Source organism: Melitaea cinxia, chromosome 12, assembly GCF_905220565.1.
Source record: "Melitaea cinxia chromosome 12, ilMelCinx1.1, whole genome shotgun sequence".
Taxonomy (NCBI): Eukaryota; Metazoa; Arthropoda; class Insecta; order Lepidoptera; family Nymphalidae; genus Melitaea; species Melitaea cinxia.
In genome coordinates, this window is record NC_059405.1 from 3,538,937 (window position 1) to 3,557,639 (window position 18,703).

Here is an 18,703-nt window from a genome sequence, read left to right on the forward strand (position 1 = left end):
AGGATGAGGATAAGCTTCTGTCGCTCCGAAGAACGCAATCGGCTGACGATTTCGCCGGGACTCGCCTTACTGATAAACGGTTGCACCCAAAAGACAAGCATAAGGCGCACAAAAATCACAGCGCTAGCGCAAGAACAGGAGGGCAACTCGACCTATCGTTTGTTGCGGTTGAAAGACAAAGAGATCGCATTCTTCGAATGGGGAGAGCCGTCCGCCTTCACGCAGTCCAGCCTGTGGCTACAGTGACTGAGCGAGATCCCCAGGGGAACCCCTGGAAGAATCAGTGTGGATTCGATGAGAGTCGGTTATGATAGAGGCGACGTATCAGATAGGTATGGCTGCCTAATGGCCTCCAAGAACAGTGAGGTCATTGTCTATGAAGACAAGGGGGAGGATATTAATTACTTAAGACCGAAATCCAAAACACCTTCTCCGCCTGCATCGCCGACACTCTCGAGGAAACAGCACTGAGTGACTCGGAGCGCCTACAACTAAAGGTCAAGGCCCAGAAGGTAGAACAACGTAGGGCAATGGCCGCACCCGAATCTAAGCCGAGCTTGATGTCATTAGCAACATTTATCCAGGCAACTATCTCCCCGAAGCAAGGTAAGCCCTAATTGAGTTCCTGGCCATAAGAGCAAACCGGGAGGTTAGTCTGACCACCTGCAAAAAAATCATGTAGGCTTGCCAGTACGATCATCAAAGATTACTGGAGGTGGAACTCGAAGAAGCCGAAGCAGCAATAATGTACAACAGTGATACCCGACAAATACTCAGGGGCAAGATGTCAGGTAGGTATATGGCCGCATATCATATCACAGCAGGCTTCGCGAGCGCGGTCGAGTCTGAGGGGAGTGACGAGGAGTCACAAACCATCGAACCACCCGAAGGGGACCCGGCCGTGGTAGTGGCGAGATGCACGAAAGTAATGCTGGGGGACCGGATGCTACGGATGGCAAAAACCATCATTGACGACCGGGCCGAAGCCGGCTTACCGTACGTGACCTGGGAACTATCATCGCTGGAGTGGATAAACGGGGTACCGGGATACGGCAAGACAACCCGCATAGTCAGGGACTTCGATGGGGACATTGAGGTCGTGATTACGACCACAGTCAAGGCGGCCAAAGACCTAAAAGAAAAACTGGTGCACCGCTATGGCAACAAAGCCAAGCAAAAGGTGCGTACTATGGCCTCCGTTCTGGTAAATGGCTACCGTGAGGGGTCAAAAATCAACCACTTCACGGTGGACGAAGCTTTCATGAACCGTTTCGGAGCCATAGTAATGGCCGCCCGACTAGCGGGAGCTGAGAAGGTAGTCCTCATCGGAGACATAAACCAACTGCCGTACATCGACAGGGATAACCTGTTTGAAGTTGCGAGTTGTCGTGCACGCATCGTAACCGCAAAGACGTCGCCTTTGCCATCAGTGCGGTTTACAAGACCGTGTACAGCTCAAGCACAAAGATCCGATCTTTGCGAGTGGAGAGCCTCACAGCGCGCGCATTCCAATAGGAAGGGACCGAACCCTTTACCTGGTATTTACGCAAGAGGAGAAGAGATTGTTGACTGACCAGGGATACGGGTCCGGTGAGGGATCGCGCATCTTAACCATCCATGAGGCGTTGATGCGCATGATCCTGGTTTCCTTATCATGGTACCAAACTAGGAATATCTATCTGCTTTCTAACAAAAAGATAATTATCAAAATCGGTTCATAAACGAAGGAGTTATCCCCGAACATACATAAAATATATATATACCTATACGGTCGAATTGAGTAACTTCCTCCTTTTTTTGATGTCGGTTAGTTAAATAAATAAAAAAAAGGAAACAATATGTAGAATAACGTCAATCGGGGTAACTTTGACTCACTTCCAAGAATTTTTTTAGTTTTATGGAGACAACGTTTTTTATTTTATTTAACAAATTATATTATCTGTGGGTTTCTAATCTCCTCTTTAAGAAAACAGTTGACATTTACTGATGATCTATAGACAAAAATTAAAAAAACACTGAATTTTAAGTGGGTCAAAGTAAGACGGATATTAGGGTAACATTGTACATAGAGGGAATTGGTCACGAATTTCTAATATTTAAAATCTTTTATTGTGTCTGTGTAACTTGAGACGCCTTTTTCTACAATTTTAATCTCTAAGATGGCGTCCTAAAACATTTTTTCATGTAAGAACCACAGTTCAGTGTTACCAGATCGATCAAATAAAACTGCCTAGGTTGAAATGAAACTTTATTTTTAAATAATCGTATTTTTTGTTCTAAAACAATTTTTTTCTCATTAAATATGTTAAACACAACTAAAACAATCTTAAATAATCAGTCAAACTTAAAAAAAATCACTTCTAACAAAACTTACTCATAAAAATAAATCTTGAACTTAAGTCTTAATCTCCCCATTCCATTGACAGAAAATCATTGTCTATAGTATAAAAATTACCTAATTTTGAAATTTTAGTATCCTCTAAGCGAGTAATGACACTATCAATGGAACAGGTTACCCTCTCTGGTTTGGATGGCCATTTCCAGCCATCTACGGTCTTCTGCATAACAGATATGGTAACGGTGTGGCCATCTTCCGTTAAGATCCTTCCAGGAAAAAGGATGCTTTCGTAAGTAAAAACACAATAGCCTAACTTCATGAGAGGAGCAGGTTTAGCTTTATCCGTCTTACATAAAACACTTTCACGTACTTCGTATTCCCCTACTAAGTCATCATTCAAAGTTTCCAATTCTATTTCAGAGTTATCATCAACGGGCGATGGATGAGACGGCATTGAAGAATCTGTTCTTGGAGCTGGAGATTGATTTGTTTCTTCTATCTCAATATCTTTGTCTATGGGTGAAGGAGGATTTGAAACGAGTAACAGGCTATCACCAACAGGCGATGGATGAGACGGCATCGAAGAATATTCTGTCCCTGGAGTTGGAGATTTTGAAGCATCGAGCAGCAATCTATGATTTAGGGAGGTTTCTGCAGGCGCTGAAGTAAGAGACTGTTCATTACAGACTTTGGGAGAAATAGCTGATGATGTAGTAGCAGAAGTGTCTAAAGTTTGCAATGACTGTAATTCCGATGGGCTAGCAACAGGCGAAGAAGGTTTGTGTTGTGATGTTTGTACTGTTTTACCTTTAGATTTTGATCCTAATGGACGTCCTCTTTTTTTGACAGGAGCAGTAGATTTATTCTGGATTTTTTCTTTTTGTTTCTTTTGACCTTTTTCAGATTTCTTCTTCTCTCTTTCTTCATAGTATTTTTCGACTTCTTCCACAGAAACACTTTTGCCTGCTACAACCGGGATTTGAAATTTTCTAGTCTGCTGCATTTGGAGGTCCTTATCACGAATTTCAGCTATGTAATTTTTAAAGCTCTCGCCAATCGACTCACGCACCTCGTCACACACTTCAGGTTTAGAATATTCTTTCAGTCTCTCCAGTACCATACTCCGATCTAGAGGATATATCCCACAGGCCTTGAAACCAGCAATCACGTTTTGACCAGCAGTTTGTTGACCTTTTTCCACAGTTTTAGAAAGCAATTTAGCAAATATTGGTTTCGGCAAAACATTTACTATTTTGCCCCTTTTAGTGTTTCGCCAGTCTCTTAAAATTGACCTCCAATCACTTTTCAGAGCACTAAAGTATGACACATCTAATGGTTGCAGTAGATGTGTCGAATTGGGAACAAGGCATATAAATTTAATGTTATTTTCCGCACAGAGCCTTAACGATTTTGGAGTGATATGCGAGCTTAAATTGTCTCCAAGTACAACTTTTTTCCCTTCCTTTTTTTTCAGTACAGGCAATAATGTGCTCTCACACCAATCATCAAACGTATTAGCGTCTATCCAACCTGTTGGTGTTACTGCCATTCGAGTGCCACGTGGAGCATCCAATATCCAGTCAGACCACTTTTGCTGTGCTTTATATATAACATATAATGGCACAAATTCACCAGCCGCATTACCGCAAAACATAACAGTGAAGCAGGACTTCGTAGAGTTTCTAATAATTTCTGGGTTCCGGCAAAGTCTTCGAAATAAAAGCTTTTGTTTTTTTGGGTCGTCATGAAATCCAGTTTCGTCGAAATTAAATATGTTTTCCGGGGGCACATTTTCGAGTTCAAGGCTTAAATTGTCGAAGAATTTTTCTATCATTTCCTTGTTTATTTGAGCCCTCTTTCTACTGATGTTATGTGCTACCTTTTGTCTTATGCATTTATGTCTTTCCAAGAAAAGTTTGCCCCACTCCCATCCCGGAAAGTTATTTTTAAACTGCTTTACTTTTTTTTTATTATCATCTAAATACTTTTTTACAATGACTCTTACATCTTGCATACCAATTGGAATTCCAAGATCTGATAATGCTATAATATGGGCGACTATCGATTCCTCTTCAACTTTAGAAAGAACTGTAGGTTTTCCAATCTGCCCTGTGTGTTGATCTTTTAGTTTATATTTTAATGTGCTGAGTGGAATATTATAATGTTCTGCGGCCTTTCTTTGGGAAATTTTGCAACATTTTACCTCTTCTAATGCCTTTTCTAATGTCTCTTCCGTGTAGCGAGATTTTTTCCCATATTTTCGGGTACCCGGTGCGGGACATACTCGTTTTCTAGGCATTTTTTTATTCTGAAATAAATAAATGGCAACAATTTCATACAAATAAGAACTATTCGGGTAACTTTAGCCCGGGCCAAAGTTACCCTAACTTGTCGTGAAATTTTCCTGGTTCGAAAAAACAACGAATTCTAACAATATCCATCGATTTTTACAATAGATTTTAGTTTTTTATAGTAAAAAAAGCTATAATTAATAAATTTAAGCATAACTTACCTCTAAATACACTCTTCTTTTTAAATTACAGACAACTTTATAACAACAATGTAACGAACGAACTTTTTTACTCCAATATTTGACGTAGATTAGATATAACTTTTTGACAGCAGACCAACATTTCGCGGCAAAAATAAATTCGGATACACGTAAACTTTTATTTAGTATGCATTATGTACACTAGGATGCGTTCAAATTATAGGAAAAAAATTTAAACCAAAAATTGTAGAAATGAGTCAATGTTATACTGAAAGCCAAAGTTACCCCGATTGACTGTAGTCTTGGTCAATGGACTCGCGTCGATTTTTAGAGATTCTAAGGCAAGTACTTAAGTTTTCTAAAGTTGCAGTGAAGTACCGATTCATATTTAAAAAAAATATATGGAATAACAAAAGCACGGGCGTTATAAGCCTCTGGATATATCACTTATATAAAGATATATTTTACGAATGTATGGTTGTGAAATTGTTATAAATGCATAGCTACACATATATGCATATCATTTTAGCATTACATAGTATAAAACAAAGTCGCTTCCCGCTATCTGTATGCTTAGATCTTTAAAACTACGCAACGGATTGTGATTCGAGAGAAAAGTTTATATGTAAACATAATACATGTACAAATACAGTAGTAGCAAAGCCGGGTCGCTGTTTCAATAAAAGGCAGTTTTTTATTTACATTTTAAATATTTCGCATTTCATTAAACATTCTCTTAGTTTGTACGCTAAACAATTTCTGACCATTCAGTATAAAACTTAGTGTTCGCGTTCGCCTTCAGCTCAAGTGATTAATTATTATTAATTTGCAAATAAACGGCTGACTAACGGTTTGAGTAGCTATTTGTCTTTAATTTGTAGGAATTTAATTTCAAAGTTAGAATTATTAGTTTACAAAACAAATTGTACTGTAAAATTTTATTATTTGCATGTGGTTAAAATAGTACGTGGTTACGTCAGAGTATATATTTCTTAAGATTTGTGATTATTTAATTAGATCTCGTTGTTAATTTATTCAAATAGCGGTTTGTAAACACTGTCTGCTTAAATATTTATTAGCATGCGTTTGTATTGTAATATTTTAAACATGATTTTCGTGTTGTGTTTGTATGACTACCTTCGATTTAATTATATGAAAATTCTTGAAGTACACAATTGAACAGAAACTTTGTATTAAGTACGTAAACAGGCACGTTACGCTCTAGTGCTCATGTGAACATATTTAGCGTAATCTGGCTGTTAAAACTTGTGATATCATTATAGAGTAAAAAATGTTTCAATGACGTTGGTTGTTTTGGAGTGAATGATAAAATGGATAATTAAATACAAGTACAGTTTCAATGTCAAGTTTTTGGGTAAAGTTTATTTTTTTCTGTTTTTAGTTCTGATTACGCTTCAGCCTGTTATATCCCACTGCTGGGCATAGGCCTCTTTCCCCAAGTAGGAGAAGGATCAGAGCTTAATCCACCACGCTGCTCATGCGGGTTGGCGGATATATTCCCTACTGTGAGTAACGATCGCTATCAGGTGTACATGATAACAACCGGGACCGACGGCTTAACGTGCTCTCCGAGGCACGGTGGGGAGATACAATCCATGGCTGTAACCGTTGCGCCAACGCGGCGTCAGTTTTGATGGTTTCGGCGTTTAGTTCTGATTACAAGATCTATATGTATGTGTTTAGTACACTTACAACAGTAGACAATTATACATAAAATAAATCTAGTTATAACTAGCCATAACCAGTTGTAACTTTTTGATTTCTTCGTTTCTTTAACCATGAAAAAGATATAGAGGTATATTAGTTTGTTTTATTAACGCAAATTGGCGTCCTATCTTAGATTCAGTTTAAACCTAACTTTAAACGTAATTTTATCTAGTAACATCATATCAGCAATAAGCTCAACTTGTACGAAAAGTCTTTTCATAATCTATACAAATAAATAAAATAGGAGTGTCTGTATGTAAAATTAAGATAACCAGTTTGACTAAATGAATATGACGGCGCATTGGCGCAACGGTCACAGCACTGGTTTTTGGTTGTTGCGCTGACGGTTATCAAGCTGTCGGTCCCGGTTGTTATCATGTACACCGTATAGCGATCGTTACTCATAGTAGGGAAAATATCCGCCAACCTGCATTGAAGCAGCGTGGTGGATTAAGCTCTGATCCTTCTCCTACATGGGGAAAGAGGCCTATGCTCAGCAGTGGGATATTACAGGCTGAAGCGAAGCGCGACTAAAAGCATCCATACCATAGTATACATATGCTAAATGCATACACGTTACATATACCAAAATAACATTTTTTAACAATTTTTGTCAGTCTGTTTGTTTGTTCCGGCTAACCTCTGAAACGACTGCACCGTTTTTGACGGGACTTTCACTAGTAGATAGCTGATGTAAAAGGGAGTAACTTGATTTTATATAAGAATTTTTTTATTTTAAAACTGTTTCTCTGTATTTTAATTCCGTTCTATTCCATTCTGTTTTGTTCTGTTCTTGTTCTATTTAATTTTCTATGCAATTATCTATTCGATTTTCTGTTCGATTTTCTATTCGATCTTCTAATCTTTTTTCTATTCGATTTTATATTCGATTTTCTCATCGATTTGATTTTAGAAATTTATTCATTTTATAACTGCGAATTGAAAAATAATTTTTTTGTTAAATTCCTCACGGGGGAAGTCGCGACAGCTAATGAAGCTGAGAATTACAAACTTACTCGAAGTTTTGACGATGACAGAACTAACGCTTTAACACATGTATTAAATTAGTTCCCTTTTCAACTGATTCTAGATGTAGTTTTATATAATTCGAAATTTGTTATTATTATATATTAAAATTGAATTTAAGATTCTTAGTTTTTAAATAAATTCCCATTTATCTTAGAAATTTTTAATAAAATGAACACAGCGTGTTTTTCTATGACAAATGTTTATAATTTTCTTTTTGTTTGTATTTTGTGCTTCCGGATCCTACTGATGGGTTTTTTCTACTATATTATTGATATTTTAATATCACTATGGCGGTAAACAAGCATTTGGTCCTCCTAATGGTAAGCGTTTACTGCATCCAATGAACGCTTGCAACAGAAGCATCACAGGCGCGTCGCCTACTACTGTTGCTTAAATATTAAAGTATTTATCTGTGTATATAACATATTCATGTATAAATACTATGGACTGTAGTAGTTTAAATTATCAGAAGGGTTAAAATTTAATTTGTACCTTTTGGCATTTTATGGCACGAAATCTAGTTCAATAAAAAAAAATGTATGTATAAAAGTTTTAAAGCTATTGCGTGCAATGAAACTTTGTCAACGTATTCGAGAGCATAATTTTTTAAAACAAAATTGCAAAAGGCAGCATAAACCGTACCTCTAAATTCCGTGCGAGTTCACAGACAACAATTTATTTTTAAATAAAACATTTCATTCTCTATTGAAAACTCGAACTAGCAGCTCTCGTTCTATTTATTACGACTCCAGGCAAAGCTTTTATTTGGTTTTATCTGTATAACTATCGCTCTGAATTTTCGGAACCAACAGTTCGTTTGACGGTATGAAAAATAATTGACTGAATCAGAAGCTTAACATATCAAAATATAAGTCTGTCTAAAATAGTATACAAGTATAAAGTGCAAAACTAATTGAATAGCCATCGAAAATTAAAATATCTGCTAAAATATCTGCAAAATAATAACTACATGTAGAATATCAACAATAGTTTATTAAACATTATACATATTTACAATTCACAACTTAAGAACTAAATATTTACAGATAGTTTTGGTATAAATGATGTCCGCGTGGAATTGTGCCAAGAATGCTGGCAGCATCCTGCAGCTCCTGGGGGGATTAGGGATTGGGTCGGCAACGCGCTTGCGATGCTTCTGGTGTTGCAGGCGTCTATAAGCTACGGTAATCGCTTACCATCAGGTGAGCCGTACGCTTGTATGCCGACCTAGTGACATAAAAAAAAGCATTTCCCCGTTGAATCGCTATGCCGATTCTCTGGGCAAAAAATGCACCAGCCCTCTTGTCACCAGTGGAGGCAATAAGGTGAGCAGTTATCTCATTTAAATTTTTTTTAGCATTGCTACTCCAAGGTCCAAGTGTTTCGACTGAAAACGGCACAAAGATGTAATTTGGAATTAGTGACGAATATTTGTGCCGTTTAGTAATTTCAGCTTTTTCCACTGCGGCTCCCACTTTCAAGGCTGTATCCCTGACATGAGACGGAGCTAGTGTGTCAACGCAGGTTGCGTCCCACAATAGCGCCCGTCCCCTTTCCCAGGGAACCAACGTCAATCCATCAGGTCTCTTGCCATCACTCACTCACTCACTCACTTCAGCCTATCGCAGTCCACTGCTGGACATAGGCCTCCCCAAGTTCGCGCCAGACATCCCGGTCTTCCGCAATCCTCATCCAGCCGACACCGGCAATCTTACGTATATCGTCGGTCCAACGGGCCGGAGGACGTCCCACACTGCGTTTGCCAAGACGCGGTCTCCACTCTAGGACCCGTCTACTCCAACGGCCATCGGTCCTGCGACACAAATGACCAGCCCACTGCCACTTCAACTTGCTAATTCTGTAGGCTACGTCGGTTACTTTCGTTCTCTCGCGGATAGTCTCATTTCTAATCCTATCTTTAAGAGAAACCCCAAGCATAGCCCGTTCCATTGCACGCTGAGCGACCCTAAACTTGTGGACCAGTCCCTTCGTCAGTGTCCACGTCTCGGCTGCGTATGTTAACACAGGCAGGACGCATTGTTCGAAGACTTTTGTTTTCAAGCATTGCGGAATCTTCGAAGTGAAGACTCGACGAAGCCTGCCAAACGCCGCCCAGCCCAACCGAATCCTCCTATTGGCCTCCCTCTCGAAGTTGTTGCGGCCCAGTTGGATAGTATGGCCTAGGTAAATATAATCCTGAACAACTTCGAGAAGGGTACCATCGACCGATACCGGTATCGGTATGACTTGGTTCTTGCCATCATTGCGACTAATTCCCGTAGGCTCGATAGGAGCAGGAATGTCGATGGTGGCAAGTGGTCGAAGGTGGCTCTTTTTATGGTATCGTTTAGGGAACCGTGGCGGGAAAAACCTACTTGAACTCTTGTTACAGGAAAGGCCGTGTAGTCCGAAAGAATCAACCTCTTTTCCGTACGGACATCTGTGTTCAAAGCACAAAGAATTATATATAAATGACTAGCTGACTCGGCAAACGTCGCCTTGCCGCTAAGCGCTATTTAAAAATAGGGGTTGGTGGTAGAAGGGTGAAAATTTAGGGTTGTGTGTATTTTTCAACGTCAAATCGTAATAAAATGAAAATTAAATAATTTATCTAAAAATTAAAATAAAATTGGGGTGGACTACTCTTAACCCTTACCGCTATTTAGGGGGATGAAAAATAGATGTTCGATTCTCAGACCTACCCAATATGCACACGAAATTTCATGAGAATCGGTCAAGCCGTTTCGGAGGAGTTTAACTAGAAACACCGCGAATTTTATATAAATGATAACAAAACATTTGTATTATTAAAATTATTAAATTTGACATTATTAAAATCCTCGATAAATAAGTAATATTATTGTATTCAACAAAGCAGTGAGCGTCAGAATGAAGTAAATAAAAGTCTATAGTAAAATTCACTTGATTTCAGTCCATTCTACATTTTTGATATTTAAAAGTTTACAAAAGCTTTATGAGGCGATGAACGAACGGTATGAAAAATGATGGAGCGGCGCGCACATGAAAGAAGAAATCTGCGCGGGCGCTGGTGTGACAGCGATAAATAGTTTCTCGAGTTCTCGAGGCATCAAGGTTTTTTCCCGTATCGACTTAAAACAAATTTCTCGAGAATACTTGACGAGAATTCTCGAGTAGAAACTTTAATTAAGGTCCAACTTTATTAAGCAAAGGATTAAATAAATAATTGGGTAGAGGCCGTTGGACAACTGTACTACTGGACAGTAGTGACACATTTACAGATTCATTCAGTTCAGTTCATGTGTCCAAATTACAACAAAAAATTGTTAAGTCATGACTTTAGTCTGTTTAAAGTTCAGAATTATAGATTTCTAATAGTATGTCATCAAAAATATATTTAATCTGGAAGACGAGACCCTCTCACATTGATAATACGACCGAATAGCTGGGTGATTGTCAAAAAGATAGGTTGACGTCAATTTATATTACTACAGAATAAGTAGTCGTTGGAGTAGACGGGTCCTAGAGTGGAGACCGCGACTTGGCAAATGCAGTGTGGGGCGTCCTCCGGCCCGTTGGACCGACGATCTACGTAAGATTGCCGGTGTAGGCAGGATGAGGATTGCGGAAGACCGGGATGTGTGGCGCGAACTTGGGGAGGCCTATGTCCAGCAGTGGACTGCGATAGGCTGAAGTGATGAAGTAGTCTCTATGAACACAAATATTGTTTGCACAAATACAAGGCTAACTCTGTATATTTATCCCATATTCTGAGACGCTTTCTTATGATCATTACATTGTATAAAACAAAGTCGCTTCCCGCTGTCTGTATGCTTAGATCTTTGAAACTACGCAAAGGATTTTGATGTGGTTTTCTTTAGTAAATAGAGTGATTCCAGAGGAAGGTTTATGTGTATAATACGTGCATAATATAGTACAAGAACACTAATCGTTTATGCATCCTTGCGAAGCCGGGGCGGGTCGCTAGTTTGTAAATAAAAGAAAAAATCTCAAAACTTATGTGACATCAAAAGTAATAATTATTAAGACGCAAATGTGGGATCACATCATGTTAATCATGAAAAAATAACGATAAAAAAACTCTACTAAATATACGAAAGCCATTTAACAGGTTAAATTTAATGTACACTTAGCTTCACAATTCAGCCGTCAGCCAGATGAATCGGAGCTTAATCCACCATGCTGCTTCACTGGGAATTGGCGAATATATTCCCAGTAACGATTGCTGTCAGGTATTTGTGATATCAGACGTGACCAATAGCTTATCGTGACCTCCTAGGAACGGTGGGGAGACTCATAAAGACAAATATCCAAATCGCAAAGAAAAATTTGTAAAAAAAATCCTATCTCAATATCTATTCCGAGCGGCAATGGAAACCACGAATTGCCGGTGTGTAGACACGACACACGCACCACTACACCAGAGCAATTTTTAACACTAAAAGATGAGATGAAAAAAAAAACCTGAACTTACTACTTTTAACTTGAAGTTAGTGACATTTTAAGTAATTAAAAACTAAAATGTTATGCCGTACGAAGTTACGAAATCCTACTCGTGAAACATCGACTTGTACCTGTTATTTTTTTGTAAGATTAGCATGGAATAATCATGACATTTATAGAAAGTAATTATAAAACTTCGCAGGTTATCCAATTTGCAGGTAAATAATTTAAAAGGCGAATTCTGAAAGTTGAAAGCAAAACGGAAATTAAAAACGTGCCTGTGTGAATTCAATTTAGGAGCTGTTAAGATAAACACAAGAACGAGAAAATATAGAACAACTTTTCTTTTTGTGCTAGAAGATGTACTTGACACATCGCGAGATTTGTAAAGAAAATAAATCAAATAAGCTTTTATAAACTCTCTACAAATAATAAATGAATTAATAATTTGTTTGTATTTAATAAAGATTTCTTTACTTTCGATTTATTAAATGATTACTTGTTTGAGAAAGAATAGTTCCAAACTTATTTTCAGCAATAGTTTTGAAATCGACATGAGAGTGACAAATTATTTTCATTTATGATTAATACACTCTTTACCCATTTATTCTCTTCATTCCTCTTGCCCAAAGACTGATAGGTTTCATTGTTTTCTTTCCTCTGGACAAAAATAAAATTATTTTATTTTCTTTTAAGTATTAGCGGGTTCAAAATGAAGAGGTACTATAAACAAATTCTATTTTCAGTTTTATAATATTTAAGTAAGCAGAAAATAGCTAATAAACATTATACTTAATATAAATCTGCTTATAGCATAGCATATTAAAGCTTAGTATAGTTTAATTTAAGTCATAGCAGAGAATATAAGTCGACGACGTATGTTGATAAAACTATTTTAGTTAAATATACCTGAGGTTCGAGAGTTCCCATTTGTCATGTTTAGTTTACACTTTTCGAGCGGCTTAAAATGTTGGAATATTTCAGGCTTTCGTTGCTTTAACCTTTACGGTGTTTGTATTACCTAAAATGGTATTCGGCCGTGGTTAGTATACAGATATTATATAAAATTTCACAAGCAATGTAACAATCGCCAGTAAATAAACTTAGTTTATATTAAAAATAATTTAAAAGCCAAACCATATTATTATTCTGTAAAAATTTATATTAATGAAAAAAATGAATTAATTTTGTGTTGTATTCCATGCAGAAATAAATACTTTAAAAGCCAAAGCATATTATTAAATTATTATTCAGTACAAATTTATATTAATGACAAAAATGTGTACGTTTTGTATTGGATTCCATGCAGAATAAATTACTTTGATAATTTTTCAAAGAAATTGTTATTTCTTCACTCCCAATCCCAAAAATAATGATTTAAAAGTTCTTTTGAAGGTTGAGTAAAGACATTCTTAGTTTATATTGAGAATATTTTAAAATGCATTAAAATATTTAGTTGCTGTTAGTAGATATGTCAGTCCAATGTAATATAATAATATAATGATACTAGCTGACTCGGCAAACGTTGTCTTGCTGCTAAACGCTATTTAAAAATAGTGGTTGTTGGTAGAAGGATGAAAATTTAAGGTTGTATGTATTTTTCAACGCCAAATCATAATAAAATAAAAAATTAATAATTTATCAAAAAATTAAAAAGAAAAATTCAGCGGTGGACTACCCTTAACATTTAGGGAGATGAAAAATAGATGTTGTTCGATTCGAAGATCTACCCAATATGCACCCAAAATTTCATGAGAATCGGAATAGTTTAACTAAAACACCGCGACACGAGAATTTTATGTATTAGATAATGAACGCAAAAATATGAAATCGTGAAGGAGGTTATAATCATAGGATCATTATCATATCTCGTTGAAAATCCTAAACTGCGCATGTTAACTTTTCTCCTCAAAAGCAGTACAAATCTATGCTTAGCACTGATACGGTTAATAGCTGGTTCAGCACAATAAAAGCGAGTGTTTTACTATTTTCATTTTACAAAGGTCATGCTTTCATACTAGTTTCTTATTGAAGCTAAAGATATTTTGTTGAAATGTCAGGTCAAAACCTTCCTCCATTAGTTGTATTGTACTTAGGTATTTCTCTCGTTTGGATAAATATATTTCACAGACTATAAAAAAACTATTAAAACACAATCATTATGATGTTCTTGAAAAACTTAAATAACTTGTGGTATTGCAAATGTGATGAAAAGAATTACAATCGAAAAGAATTCCAGAATACTCAAACCTACCCTAAGTTTGACAATTTAAATTGAGTAATGTGGAACTGCTGAGTCAGAACAGAGTCTCGAAGAGCACGAAAACCCTTGGTTCTTATCACAAGCCATCAGGCTTATGATAAAAACCAAGGGTTTTTCGGCCAAGAATAGTGGATTCATTTTCAACCCTTCTACATACGAAATAGTGAAAAGACCTTTTCCTAGTAATGGGAAGTATACAAACCGATTAACTTCCGCTAAATATGGACCATAATCATATCTACATATCAGTCTGAGAGTTTCGTTATTGGTGATTCATCTTTATTTTTTCATCTTTGCTTGGTTGGAATATTATTGTACAATCGTTTTTTTTTCTACGCATGATCATAACAATATACATATTTAAAACGTAATGAGTAATGTGAGTTTTCTTAGTAAAAGTCACGAATTATGAACAGAAATTTACTGAGAGTCCCGAGAGCAATTTGTCAAAATTGTAAAGGTCAAAATATTATTTCAAATTAAGAAGTTATTTAAGGTATATTTTAATTACTAAAATATATTATCAAGGTAAAAGTCGAGACTTAGAGAATTGTTTATTACTTACTAAATACTAGCTGCCCAGACAGACTTCGTTCTGTTACAAGTTAATAGTAAAAAATATTTTTTATTATTATTTTTAATAAGTATTAGAACCTTCCTTGGGCCTTAAGGAACATACAAAAAAATAAATTAGCCGAATCGGTCGAGTCATTCTCGAGTTATGCGCTTAGCAACATTAATTTTTATTCATGTAGATTTTCGTACAGATACGTATCTACTTAAAAAGCGGTACATATATATAAAATAGTGTTTTTTAATAATTAATATGTACTGCGTATATTTAAAAGTCGCGGTAAGAATAGTTTGTACGCAGAATAATTGTGTTTGCTCGCAAACTAAAAAAAAACCGAAGTCAATTACATCGACGAGTAATAAACGTAGATCGACGAAAAAATAGTCAAGTAACTACGCGTTATCAAAGATTACTCAAAAAGTAGTTATCAGAACTCAATTAAATTTTTATATGACCACATGACAAACATCAGCTTTGGAGTAAAATAAAAATTATTAAAATCGGTACACCCGGTAAAAAGTTATTGCGGATTTTCAAGAGTTTCCCTCGATTTCTCTAGGATCCCATCATCAGATCCTGGTTTTCTTATCATGGTACTAAACTAGGGATATCTTCTTTCCAACAAAAAAAGAATTATCAAAATCGGTACACCCGGTAAAAAGTTATTGCGGATTTTCAAGAGTTTCCCTCGATTTCTCTGGGATTCCACCATCAGATCCTGATTTCCTTATCATGGTACTAAACTAAGGATATCTTCTTTCCAAAAAACAAAAAATTATCAAAATCGGTACATCCAGTAGAAAGTTATGCGGTATAATACAACGTAGGTCGACGAAAAAAGCGTCAAGTAAAAACGCATTATTAGATATAACTCGAAATGTAGTTGTTAGATCTCAAATAAATTTAAATGGGACCAATTGACACACACCACCTTTCGATTTAAAAAAAAATCCACACGGTCAAAAGTTCTGATGTAACATACATTAAAAAAACTCCTTTTTTGGAAGTCGGTTAAAAAGTGTGGAAGAGCGCGGTGTCGGTCGCCAACCCGAAGTTGATCTATCGACAAAATTTTTTATTATGTGTATGAGCTCTACACATGCTTGCCGTCAACGTTGTATGTTGTTTGTCGATCTAGGTTCTCGAAGGTAAGGTAAGGTAATTAAGCTGTTTTTATCGCTCCGTAAGTATTAAAAAATAGGTCATGATCTTTACTAATACCAAAGGTGTTAAAAATAAAAAACTGAACAAAAAATTATTACCAGTTTACTTGCATATACTAGAGTATAGGTACATGTTGTTCCTGGATACAACATACATACATAATATATACATACATATTATACACTGTCAATATTTGTTCATGTTTCCTATCAGCGGTATTTTAGTGTTCTAACTTATACTATACTTATGCCTCTGTATCTCTAGATGTAATATAATTATACGTATAGCGGTACCCTCTATGATAAAAATTATATGATAAACCATTCGTTAAGGTCTTCTATATTAACCAATTCTGTGATCTTGACCGCACTGATCAATCTTTTCGTACTTTTTTTTCATTCTTCGTGATATTCCGTAATGAACCACTGTAAAATCATTTTAAGACTTAAGAAATTTAAGTATTTTGATAAGTAACAGACTCAAAAATTGAATCTTTTTCAATAATATATTAATGTAGTATAATTTTTGTTACAAAACATAAAATATGTATTTAAGAGTTTAAGCGCATGATAGCCAACAAAGTAATTGAAACAATTTTCCTCAAACAGGTTCTACCAAAATAAGAGTGTTAAACATACATTGAATAAATATTCTAGTTAACTAAAGCATCAGGATCAAAATAGCTTGTATTTTGTTTGTGGAAATGAACAATTTTCATCGTCAATTCTATTAAAATTCAAGATTTCGTGGAAATGAAAATGAAAAGGTATAATCGATATTTAAAATATTAACATAGTCTTTTACTAGATTTATGGACAATACAATAGTCATGAGATTCTCTATTAGTGTTATTTGATTCATGATAAGACATCAAATGCAGAAATTTATTATTTTTCCTATTTGTTTTAACGTTGAATGTTATTTTTATCAATATAATTATATATTTAAAAAAAAATTAAACGAATTATTTTGATGAAAATTTTGTGAAGTTTTTCCTGACAACAAAAATTTATAATGTTCAAATATAAACTATTATTTTGTAGTAAACACGACGTTGATCAACGTGCCTTATAAAATTATTGATGTTATTGTAAATGTATTGTTTGAAATATTGCTGTACATACAATACGTCTGTGAAATTTTTAAAAAAAATATTCCATTTATGGACTCACAAAACATTCCAAAGTGTCTGACTGTCGTAATTTGAATGAGAACTTCCTAAAGAACATTACTTTAAAATACATACTGCATACATTTTACGCATTAAAAGCTTAAAATGCAAAACTTTTATACAAAGTCCAACACATAAAAAGCATGCTTACCAGTTGCATTAAACAAAAGCCATTTGGTTAAGCTGATGTTTTATTCAATTTAAAATCGTAAGTAGAATATACATTTACAATTGAACTAAAAAAATACTTCTCCTGTATCAAAAAATATTGCAACATCTTCGTATGTGTATATCCTTGTATGTATGAGTGTATAATATTCTATATCATAATCTTACATAGTAACAACTAACTAATAGGGTATCATTAAAATTAGTCATTTCTTTTTTTCCACAATTCCGCTTATGATAACATTTGAAAAAAATAGTTATTTAAAATAGGCTATTTTTAAAAATAGGGACCAACACAAAATCATGTTAAAGGAGTTCACGTTGTTTTAGACTTTAAAAATATTCGGAAAGAGTGATATTAGTTCTGAAAATTACTGTCTGATAAAAATTAAATTAAAAAAAAAACATTCTTTGAAAATTACCATTCAATATTTGTGTTTATTTGCAAATGAAAAACAAAAAACAGATTTAAATTTTCATCGACAAGTAAAACAACATATAAACGAATAAATATTTGATAAAATAGGCATTATTCGAAATTGACGACAAAATTTGACCACGCGTTGGACCATACCATTCCACCATTACTCTATAAATTATTAGATGGAGCATTTTCGTAGCTGCGGTCTTGTTTGTGCATGACGTACCACGGTTTGTGAAAACGACTATAACGCGTAGTGTGTTAACCGCTGACATTTGATACAAGAATATTCACTTACGCTATATTATTAGGACGTCTCGATGGAACCAAGTATTAGACTGTCAGAATGTTCGACTCGTTACTGTAGGTAAAATGCCATTGATTGTACGACGTAGACAGTAGAAAATAGACGTATTGTAATACGACTTTAAGCAATTTTAAAAATATTGCGTGCATACAAAGTACACATATCAGAAGTGAAACTTCTTTGGCAAACAAATTAAAAAAAAAATGAAAAAAAACAAAAAACCAACGTAACGCGGTATTCCCAGGCGGTAACCCATCCAAGTACGGACCGTGCCTGGCATTGCTTAACTTTGGTGATTGGATGAGAACCGGTGTATTCAACGTGGTATGGACGTTTAAAAATTTGTGACTCGTGACGTCGTGACGCCTTTGATCCGTAAAAATTTTACCCCTCATGCGCCAAAAGAAGTTTCACTAAAAAAATTACTTCAAAACAGTAAAATCTTCGCACACAAAATAATAAAAGTTGGAAGAAAAGTGTGAAAGAAGAATGAGAAGAAACAAAAAAGGCTATTTTTAATACATAAATTAATTAATCCGCCCTATATTATATTATATATTATATATCCGCCCTATATATAGTTTTACCCAGTTCCTTTACCATACA

The 18,703-nt window shown here is 35.5% G+C and overlaps 1 protein-coding gene and 1 pseudogene across 1 annotated transcript; both read right to left on the bottom strand.

Moving 5' to 3' along the window:
- Positions 1–2,235: 2,235 nt before the first annotated feature.
- LOC123658357 lies at positions 2,236–5,117 on the bottom strand. Its single transcript, XM_045593788.1, has 2 exons — positions 4,851–5,117; positions 2,236–4,646 (listed from the first exon to the last, which is right to left on the bottom strand). Exon 2 carries the CDS (start codon positions 4,635–4,637, stop codon positions 2,403–2,405), a length of 2,235 nt encoding a protein of 744 aa, XP_045449744.1. The 5' UTR covers positions 4,638–4,646; positions 4,851–5,117; the 3' UTR covers positions 2,236–2,402.
- Positions 5,118–18,316: 13,199 nt separating this feature from the next.
- On the bottom strand, positions 18,317–18,435 carry LOC123658765 (annotated as a pseudogene).
- Between the last annotated feature and the right edge of the window lie 268 nt (positions 18,436–18,703).

Excerpts from the sequence above, each read along its gene's own strand:
- LOC123658357 (XM_045593788.1), bottom strand. The coding sequence starts at position 4,637 with ATGCCTAGAAAACGAGTATGTCCCGCACCGGGTACCCGAAAATATGGG.